The following is a 10,612-nucleotide window of genomic DNA, read 5'->3' as shown; positions in this document are numbered from 1 at the left end:
CTGCTGTGGAGGCTCTGTGTTTCCTAGCTGGGAATACCAGCTGTCTTCTCATCTTGCAAATTCAAAGTGTAGATGCATGGAATGGAAGAATTCACCTGCTGTATTTGCTCCTTTGGCAGCCAAATGTGGAATTATTTCCAGAAGAGATTCCCAGTGCAGTTGAATGCCCAAGAAAAGTGGGTTGAATTGGCAAGTGGAAAGCTTTGGGAGCTACTGACTCCACCCAATTGTGTAAACAAATTGATTGTTATAAACAGAGACAGATATTTGACATCCAAATTATGCTGTGGATCTGAATCCTATGTTGTTGTAATCTAACTAGTGTACTCTTCAAATCCACCAGTAGTTTGGGAATGCCATACTACAGCAAGTTATTTTTCTTACTTAGGAATAGAATAAAATTTGGCTTGTTCTTCAGGTCATTTTATTAATAGCCTGTTTGTTAGCCATTTTGCACTTGAAGACTTTGAGACCTTGTTGATACACAGCTCTACTAAGACTAAATAGCAATTGGTGTGGTCTCAAAAGACCACAAATTCTCAAAAGAACTTTGAACTCTGCCTGACAGTGTGAGGAACTACCCTTGAGTGATTGGACTGTGGACAAGGCATTACATTTCTCTTCTGTGTTTCTGAGAGATGCCTTCAATGGCTGTTTAGGATGGTTATTTAAAGGGCTTATTTTAGAGAAAGCATTTATTATCGTCGAAAAACAGAGGCAAAAAAGATTAAAATATTTAGAGATAGAAGAATGGAAATTTTTGTAGAGCTCTTGGAAATTAGTACTCTGATATAGTTACTTGAATGAATATAGTGTTAATGATTGGACCATGTCTGGGTCTTTTGTGAAAATGTGTTTTAATTCCTAATTTAATCTGATTCTTTACAGGCCTAGAATCTGACCTCTCAACTCTTGTAGTCTGGCTTAGTAAAAACCGATCGATAAGACACTTGGCATTAGGCAAAAACTTTAACAACATGAAATCCAAGTAAGGCTTTTCTTTCTTTTAAATAACAAGAGAATGAATGAGGAAACGTTGCTGATTTCATCATCTTCCTAACTTTTTTTCCCTCAGAAATCTCACTCCAGTACTTGATAATTTAGTTCAGATGATTCAAGACGAGGATTCAGTGAGTATCTTTCTGCCTACTATCATCATGTGTATTTGTACCTTCACAACCTATTTCTGGTAATTTTCTTCGCTGTTTATTTGCTGCATAAGATTTGATCATGATCCTGCACAGAAAAGTCAACATTTTATTTTTCATTTTTTTCGAATAGTAAGTTGGATTATGTGTAGCATGTAGGTAAACATTTCTTAGGATAGTCTTAGAATCTCTGCTTGTTGAAAAAGATTCATTCCAAATAGTTGGATGTACTTAACCTCCTAGTTGCTTTAGGTCTAAAGTATACAGCTCTGTAGGCAGAAGTTTTCAAAACTTTTGTGTCCTGATAGATTACAATGGTAGTGTTCTCTGGGTGGTGATGCTCTTTCAATAACAGAATTTATGTTTTTAATTTTTTTTAAATTAAGAGAATGCAGTATTTCCTGAGAGCTGTTCTTGAGTATTAGCATTTTTTTTGCTTGACAAAATGCAAGTGAGTGACTGCGGTGATCTCCCAGAACTCCTTTCTCCAAAAGATGCAAAAAACCCCATTGACTGTGCTGTTCTTTACTTCTAGTACAGTAATCAGAGGAGCAATTTCATAAAACCCTTTCAGAGTGCCTTACTGGGATCCTTGCCCACGTTCTTGATTTCCTCTCTCTCTCTCTCTCCTGATTCTGAAAGACTTGTGGTTGGATTTGTGTTCTTGCCTTACTTGGCATCCTAGTTTTGACTATAAAGGAATCTTAAGATGCTCTGTTACTCTCACGCTTGTCAATCTTTATGCCTCTATTCTTAGTCCTTTCTTTCTCCTTCATTCCCCACACAAGTAACAAGCAAGTTCTGCTGTTCTCATTCTCCAGAAATAGCTGACTGTAGGCTTTGGTTTTCTAAACACCTGCTATTCCTGTTGTCTGTATTGTCTCACCTCCAGCTTCATGGTCTCCACGCTTAACTGCTTTCTTATTTTCTCCTCCCAACTCTGTCTGCACCTTGCCACTCAGTGGAGCAGTTTTTACCAGGGTTTCCGATGTCTCCTTCCATTCAATGTCATGAGACCCGTATTCTGTGTTCACCTTTTCTTACTGCTTTGTTGTACTTGAAGTGATTTGTTAAACTAGTCCTCTCACCTCTCTGTGTCCTCTTAATTGGGAGTAGTGGTCCTGGTTTTTCCTTGATTCTTTGCCTACCTTTAAACCACAGGCTGTCAGTGCGGCACAGTGAAATGCTGCATACAGAAACCAGCGCTGATTCTAGTTGAGCTAGCACCTGCAACAAAAGCACCAAGCCCTTGTTTGCACAAGTCAAGTGGAGCATCGTGCTACGAAGTGTATTGGTAGATCTCTGTATTACTTGTACCAAACTAGCCTTTTCATTTTGCAGTGTGTCACTGCCTCCTTCTACTCTGTCTCTAAAGGGAATGGTGCAGGGCTGTCTTCCCTCTCTCTCCTTTTCCTGTTGACACTGTACTGAGGGGTGGTATCATTTAATCAGATAGCATCTGCTTCTTCTTTTCGGACATTTGTCTCTGTCCTACCCTCTATCTCATACTTAATCTTTCACAGCTATCCTGAAGACTGTTGTGTCAAACTAGATTAATCACAAGCAAACATAATTCAGCATGGCTTTTTTTTCTGTTTCCTTCATCCCTTTGCTCTGTTGCAAGTGATAATTTCTTCCCACTCAGGCTGTATCCCAAAACACCTCTTCAACTTGATCTGTGCATCTTTTCAGTATCCAAACCATGTTCTCAAACATGCAGCTTGTTTGTTTTGTTTTGTTTTGTTTTTCTATTTATATGACTCTCCTGTTCATATTATCTGTTCGCAAGGATGAAAATTCCAACTCTCACCTTATTTTCTCTTTTAGGTCTTACAGCCTTGTCCTGGTTTGAGTTAAGAAACCTTCTGTTTATCTTTCCTGGCTTCTGTTTTTGAAGCTCCCAGGACAGAGAAAATGTAGCTGCTAAATTTTGAATGTGTCATTCTCACAGCTCTCCCTGCCTTGCATCATCAGCTTCAACTTCATGTGCTTACTTCTTTTCAGCCCATAGGCAGTGTCAGCCATCGTTCCACTTTCTGCCTTTGCCACAATCCAGTGGTCAGATATGCTCCTGCAATTCTTACTCACCGTGTCCTTTCTGAGCTAACCTATGAAACACGCTCTGTAGTGTCATCCTGTTTTCCAACTGTGTTACAGTGAAATAATCCACCAAAAAGTTATTTGATTTAGGTACTTAAAATAACTGTCTCTCCTTCATGTCATGCATTAACCTTTGGGATACAGCATGTGATCCTGTTGGTATTCTCTCCCCATGTTATTTTCTCTTGTTAGTCCTCTTCAGTGAAGGAATCTTGTTTGTTTCTGTTTCATCGGGTGCTAAAGTCAATCTGAAGCATCTCCTAGCAGCTGCAAAGCTGAGGATGTAGACTCTAACACCATAGGAAAAGCAAATGTTGCAGATAGTTGGATGGTCCTCACTCTACCTTGAGATAGTACAATGCTTAGAAAATTCTTTTAAGTTTCTAGTTATTCTAGTTTGGTTTTGAATCCTAAATGGGGTGATCCTTGTTCTGCCATTACAATGCATTTACTGCCACAGGACATTAAAAAGTGAAGGAGAGACTAGGGTATGATGTTGCCCAGAGCATACTGCTTGATCAGTATTGTGTGTGGGCTGGTACAGTTTGGAGACCGTGCATTATCCACGTGGAATGCTGAAGCAAGAGGCTTTAGTCTAAAGCAGTCATCTGCCAAATGCTTCTTCATGTATTTATACACACTTTAAATAGATCCGTTGCTGTGTTAATATGAGTCATGAGTAAAGTGATTTAAACAACCAATAGCTTGGTTTTCTGACTGTGGAAAAATACAGCTAGATGTAAATGTAATTCTACACAATAAAAGCTGCAGTAGTAACCTAAACAGCAAAATTTCCCAGGTGTTTAATATAGACAAGAATGTAATGTTTGGATTTGTGTTTTGGTTTGGTTTGGGGGTTTTTCTTTTTGTTTTTAAGTAGATGCTGTACTGTGCAGGCTATAATAATGTATTCTTACTGGTATTGCAGGAAGTGTGTGAAGTTGTACACTTACTCTGCCATTTATTCTCTTTATACATAAATAGATGTTACACTGCGGGTACAGTATACCATTAGAGTAGTAGTCAGTACTGCATAAGTGCAGAGAATTACTACAGCACTGAATATCTTTAGTTCTTAGTTCAGTGTTTGCTGAATGGGTCTTTTGAGGGTTTTTACAGCATTTTTGATCATAGGAGAACAAATTTAGCTTTATTTAATTCTTAAATGTTTTCCAGTAGAAGTGTGACAGAATCAATGATGAAGTAATACAATTTCTAATTCTATTCTTTGCTTTCTCTTCCTTAATAAGATTGTGTTAAGACATCTTCGCTGTATTGACAAAGTATCTATTTTCTGCAGCAGGGACACTGAAGTGCTTGTCAGACTTCTGTTTTCTTAATATCCAGCTAAAACTATTAAGTAGTTAAAAGAAGTAAATGTTTGTAGGCTTATGTAGGTTACCGCCCCTGTTAGTATGGGATTTGGTTTTGGTGGGGTTTTTTGTTTGTTGTTATTTGGTTGGGGTTTTTTTTTAATATAACGGTCAGATAATTTAATTAATATTTAGCAGCCTGCATGTTCAATCCTACAGAGTTACATTCTGACTGTAGTTTGCATTCAAAGCACTGAGCAAATCCAGAGGTTTGTGTTTCTTGCTCATTGAGTAAATGATAAGGGTAGCTGTGCAAGAAAACCATCATCTACTTCAAAGACACTGCTACTATAGCAGATGCCTTACTTTGCTATGTGCAAATTTCCTATCTGATAGTAAAGATGTGTAGGTGTCAATCCTTGCAGAACAGTGCAGAAACATTTTCAGTCATGTACTGTTTTGTCAGAGTATTGAAATGCAAGAGGTGAGAAGTCCTTTCCTGGGATGATATTTGAGGTTTAGAAAAATCAGCATGTGGGAGGGAGCGCTTCCAGCTGAGTTATTTGAATGACCTGTTCTAAAGTGAGAAACAGAAAAAACTTCACTTTCACAAGTTTATTGGTGATTTCTGCCCAAGTGCTGCTTTCCTGTGAATCTGTCACAGGAGGTCTTCTCAAACTTGCGCCATGAGCTCTAAATGCCATTCTAATTCAGTGTTAATATTCTTTAGGGTACATAATGTAATAAAATGGGGAAACAGACAGATTAAGGACATTAACATAGGAATTTAATGACTTCCATTTAAAATAACACCAGCATGTGGCTTGTGTTACTGTTAGACTTTTTAATTATAAACCTGCTGTGCCTCCAAATTTTTATGCATTTCCTCATTTATAAATGCATTTCTTATTGTTGCAAGCTTTTTGGTTATCAGTGCAACCCTGTGGTGTCAGGAGGCCAGAGTCCCAGTGTATAGCAGGTACCATGCAAGCATCTTGGACCCTGGAAGGTGTGCAGAGTTCAGTTGGTTTATTTATATTAATCTAAGCTTTAGGCATCTAGTGTAGCTGCCATGGTTCATCCTTACAAATTGTTCATTTTCCCATACTGGCCATTTGGAGATTTTAGGCTCCTAAAATTCATTCTCCACTACACACCTGCGTGGGTTTATAATGACAATGTACTCCTCTGTATGAACTCACACTTGTGCAAGGGGAACTTTTTGTGGAGTTCTTGTACATCAGCAAAGACAAATTAAAGTTTTAGCAGCTGTAATACCTCTGCAAGGCATGGTGATGGATAGACTGTAGTTCTTGGGCTCCTGCCACATTGAGTGTTGGGACACTGAGAATGTAGGGAATACAGACGTTTTTAAAAGAAGTTTTCTTAAGGCTTAGAGTGTGACTTGCAGGAGCCCAGTAAAGTGGTTTCAGCTTAACAAAGAATATTTTTTTTTTAAAGTTATGTCAAGATATTACAATCACAGATGTCAGAACACCACTATGAATAATATCCATTGACTTACTCATTTTAATAGATATTTTTCTTACTGTTTTTTTATTTCAGACCTGCTACAGTTTTCTGTCTCTTTCCTCCCAAATGTCCATGCCCTTAGTTGAAGGAACAAATATGCAAAATCACTCCTAAAGTTGAAGTAACAGTAATAAAACAGTTTAAAGGAATAGTTTTAATAATGCTTCAGGTCCTAATTTGCCTTTTGATAAAGCTCTCAGTCTGAGGTAGAGGATGGGAGTGCTAAGTATTTCCATTTCTTCCTGACAAGGAAGCATCTGGTTAAGTAGAACCCACTGGACACTGAAGGTTGTCTTGTGAAGCTGGTTGTTGCTCTCTTGCCTCTTTTCAGGTTCCCACTGTATTCTATACTTAATAGGACACACAAAATTGGAGGCACTGACGCTTAGAAATGTGTTTGGGTTAGTTGTTTTTTTTTCAAAGTGTTGCAACTTAATTTGTGTGTGTATGTGTTTGACACCTGTTCTGTAAGTGGTTGACTCCCAATTTATCATATGTTGTAGGAGCTGCAGCAAACATAGAATGAACTTTGCTTACTGCTGTCTCCAAGAGTTTGAGAAACTTGTAACTTCTTTTGGTTGATGTTTGAGGAATGAGTGCATTATCAATTGCTGTTATCAGTGCCTTTTCTGTCCTCCACAGCCTCTGCAGTCCTTGTCCCTCGCAGATTCCAAGCTGAAGACGGAGGTCACCATCATTATTAATGCCTTGGGCAGCAATACTTCTCTTACAAAAGTGGATATTAGTGGAAATGCTATGGGAGATATGGGAGCAAAGATGCTGGCAAAAGCCCTACAGATAAACACCAAGCTCAGGTAAGGGAAATGTATTTGCAATGAAAGATAGAATAGCTTAACAGCACTGAAGTTGTTGGCTTATTCTCAACCTCTCTTCAGAACACTTCTAGATACAGTCACTTTATAGTGTCTCCATTTGGAAAGATTCTCATCCTTTTTTTGTAAACAAACAAACAAACCGCTAGACAAACAAATGAAGCAAATTGTCTCTGCAAGAGCATTTCCATATCTGAAACTGGAGAAAATTACATTTTTTCTAAATTTAAACAGAAAGATTTCGTGTTGGAAGAAGAGAACTCTAAATTTTGTAGAATCACAGAAAAACATTACCTTGTTATAAAGCTCTGGATGTCATTTAATCCAATGTCTTTCTCAAAGCAGGGCCAACTTTAAAGCTATATGGGGTTGCTCAGGGCTTTATCCAGGCAGGTTTTGAAGACCTCCAAGTACAGGGATTCCATAGTGTCTCTGAGAACCCCATTCCAGTGCTTACCCACTCTCTTCTGTTCTGTTCTCTCTTTGCTGCTGGAGGCCTTCCCAGCAGAGAAAATTCTGGTACTTGGATGGGAAACTAAAGTAAAATATTCTTTGTCTTCTAAAGTATCAGTTTGTAGGAGAACTAAGATCATGTGGAATTCAGAATGGGTAGCAGCATGGACCATCCCTCCTTCCCTCTTCCCCTGCCTATAGTGCTGATGGACCTTGGCATCTCTTCTCTGCAACTTCATCCTCCCGACAACTTCACTGCTTTTAAGCACGTCTGTCATTGATGGCTTGAGGTTATCACTTTTTTTCTGTCCAGCATGTCATTAGCAAACAGTAAAACCTTCAATGAGCATGAATCTGGATGGGGATCTCTAAATATGTCACCATCATCAGGAAAGCTAATCCTCACTCCTCTTGTCAGACTGTGCAGATGAAGCTTCCTCAGTATATTGTCTGTGTGAAGAGACTACTTTGCACTTGGTCTCCAAGCATTTGTTCCCTGGAGGATAAGAAATTCCCCAGACCGGTCCTGGCTATTTTGTTCAGAAGCAGGGATCCTCGTCTTTGTGTTGCTATGCCCAAACTGAATATTGAAAATGTCAAGAAAACACTGGAGAGGTGGCTTAGGTTTGTTGAATGTATTAACCTGAAATGACCACAGTAGCTGAAGAAATGACGCCTTGACAGCTTGCAGGATGGCAGACTGAAATATGCCACAGTACACCGAATGGCACAGTTGACATAATGTCATCAGAGTCTGTGGTGTGATTACAAGCTGAATAATGCAATGGTAACTGGCCCTGCTTAAAATGTTATGAAATCACGTCTGGGTAGAAATACAAATACACTTTCCAATGACAGAAATACCCAACATTTGACCCTAAGCGTATCTGATCTTTGCAGAGTGGATGTAGAATCTCTCTTCCTGTCTTCATTACCTCCATCTTTCCATTTAAAAAACAAAGGGATAACTCCACAATGGCAGAAGGGTGTCAATACCTGTGAAACCCTGCTATTTAGCTTCTTTTTTTTCTTTAAACCAGAAATCTTTGTTAGTTTTCATGCCATTTTTTTAAGAACAGCTACAACTAGTGCTCTTGCACAAGCAAGATTTATCCACTTGACTGTCTCCTCTGACTACTAATGAGATCTTTGAACACGTGTTCGCAAATTGTCAGGCAGTCTGCTTGAGTGGTCTCAACTGAGGGAGGAGGGGGGGGAGGCTTGATCACTTGTATCACTATTGTGTATGCAAAAGAGCTGCAATTTATGCACCTCACCTAATGGCTTGTACTGGCAGCTAAATGTTGCATGTGGAATCATAGGAACTGTGTGATGAGCTAGTACAGGATTGAATATACAGTATACTGTATACAATATACAATAGCCTGCAGATTTTGACCACCAATCAGCATGCCCTTTTCTCTAACTGTAGTCATACAGCTTATGTAGAACAGAGATTGATCACTTACTGCAGTTTTTCACTTACTCTTATTTTTCAGTGTGGGCTTGCAAAGCAGACATTTGAACTGTATTTTTGATGCTATTCCTGGAAAAAGCTGGAATTTTATCTCCAAATCTTTCTGTTAACTGTGTTTTAGAAGAGTTACATTTTTATGTTAATGATGGAAAATATAGTAGAGAGTCCCCTTTAAAGAAAGGAAAACTAGATTTCGTAGTATCTTTGTCCCTGACTTCTGTCATTTCAAGGTTTTAGCATATAACTAAAGATAGGTTTTTTAAACGTTGCCTTCCGCGGTACAATTTTGAACATACAGTGCTGTCTTATTCCAATATGCAAAGTTTCAATATAGATTTATTTGGTGGTTCTTGTTTAACTTTTTTCTCCCTTTTCCTCTCCCCCTGTCTCTCAGAACTGTAATATGGGACAAGAATAACATCACTGCGCAGGGCTTTCAGGACATAGCTGTGGCACTGGAAAAGTAAGTTCTCGAGCAACTGAATGACTGATGAAAAGGCCAAAGACTTAGATCCTGAATGATCTGAGCAGCTGCAGTTCTCACCGCAGTCAATATGATTTGAAGATGCTGAGTGATCTCAATTTTAAGCGTCAGGGTGCTTAATCTACAGGAAAATGTATGACTTCATATCCTTCAAAAGGATGGGAAGAGGCTCTGTGGCTCTTTCATCCATACTCTGTCAGCATTAAGGCCATTGAGTTCTGCTGTTAGCATTAAAATTCTGAATTTGAGAATATTTTCCCTTTTCTTCATTCTCTTGTGTTGATAGCATGCAGAAATTCTATTCTAGTCAGTGAATGGAGCTGTATATAATAACAGAAAATTACTGAAGCATGCCTTTGTGGTCTGATTTCTTTTTCTTTCCCCAAGCAAGTTGAAACTAATAGTGATGATCTAAGGAACTGCAGTTCGTCGTAATCGCTGTGGTCTGGGTGATTTTGCTTCCGAGCTTATTCACAGTTGCAGCCGTTACCAGCAATGGATGCTAAATGACTTTTGTCTCTCTCTATCTCCATCACATATTTTTTTGTATGTTGTTACTACTTTTCTTAAAAGGGAAAAATTGCAGATTTAAATTAAGCAGCAGTTGCAGTTGTTTCACGTCATTAAATCCCTCAGAGAGGAACAAAGGCCCTCTTTAGAAGGTGAAAGTAATACACAATTGCTAGTTTCTAGATACTGTGTCTTGCAAAACTGTATGACTGCTTAGAGGGGCATCTTAACCCTGTGAGGGGTCATGAGGCTAGAGCTTATAAAGTTACATTCATTTGCATTGATGGGGAAAATTATATAAATGATGTACAATTAAGCAAATAATCTTGGAGTAAGCCCATTGATAGTAATGAATAATAATTTGCAAAGGTTATTTGTCAGCTTGCAAACGTTTCTCTTTTAGAGAGCAATAGCATGCACTTTATGGGAAAATCTGGTAGAAAAGAAAATACGCTTATTCTCTGGTTAGCATCAACTTTACTTTTCTCTTCTGAAGTGCTGGGATAAGTAAATAGAAAGGAAGGGGAAATCCTAAGGCAAAAGTAAATCATCTAAGCAGAAAATAGAGAAATGCTACAGATAATTGTGTGACATTGCACTTTGTTAAGGTGACATTTCATTTAGCTTGGAAGCTGAGGTCATTGTATGTCTCCTCTAACATTTTAAAACTGTTAAAAGCCTTAATAATACCACAAATCAAGCCACAAGCAACATTGATTTAAACTTGCAAGAGAGGGACTGTAAGTACTGGCTGAAAACAA

The 10,612-nt window shown here is 38.5% G+C and overlaps 1 protein-coding gene across 1 annotated transcript in view; it reads left to right on the top strand.

Moving 5' to 3' along the window:
• The window catches only part of LRRC16A (leucine rich repeat containing 16A), a gene marked incomplete at its 5' end in the record, with an annotated part of 51,674 nt that extends 42,350 nt beyond the window's left edge, over positions 1-9,324 (top strand). The window contains 4 exons of the mRNA XM_010180651.1: positions 889-988; positions 1,076-1,130; positions 6,737-6,909; positions 9,252-9,324. Coding sequence (XP_010178953.1) covers positions 889-988; positions 1,076-1,130; positions 6,737-6,909; positions 9,252-9,324 — 401 coding nt within the window. The remainder of the gene's footprint in view (positions 1-888; positions 989-1,075; positions 1,131-6,736; positions 6,910-9,251) is intronic.
• Positions 9,325-10,612: the final 1,288 nt, after the last annotated feature.

The sequence above is a fragment of the Mesitornis unicolor genome, unplaced genomic scaffold (genome assembly GCF_000695765.1).
Source record: "Mesitornis unicolor isolate BGI_N332 unplaced genomic scaffold, ASM69576v1 scaffold34533, whole genome shotgun sequence".
Lineage (NCBI taxonomy): Eukaryota > Metazoa > Chordata > Aves > Mesitornithiformes > Mesitornithidae > Mesitornis > Mesitornis unicolor.
Note: the sequence above shows the minus strand (reverse complement) of the source record. Positions and strands in the feature narration are given on the sequence as shown.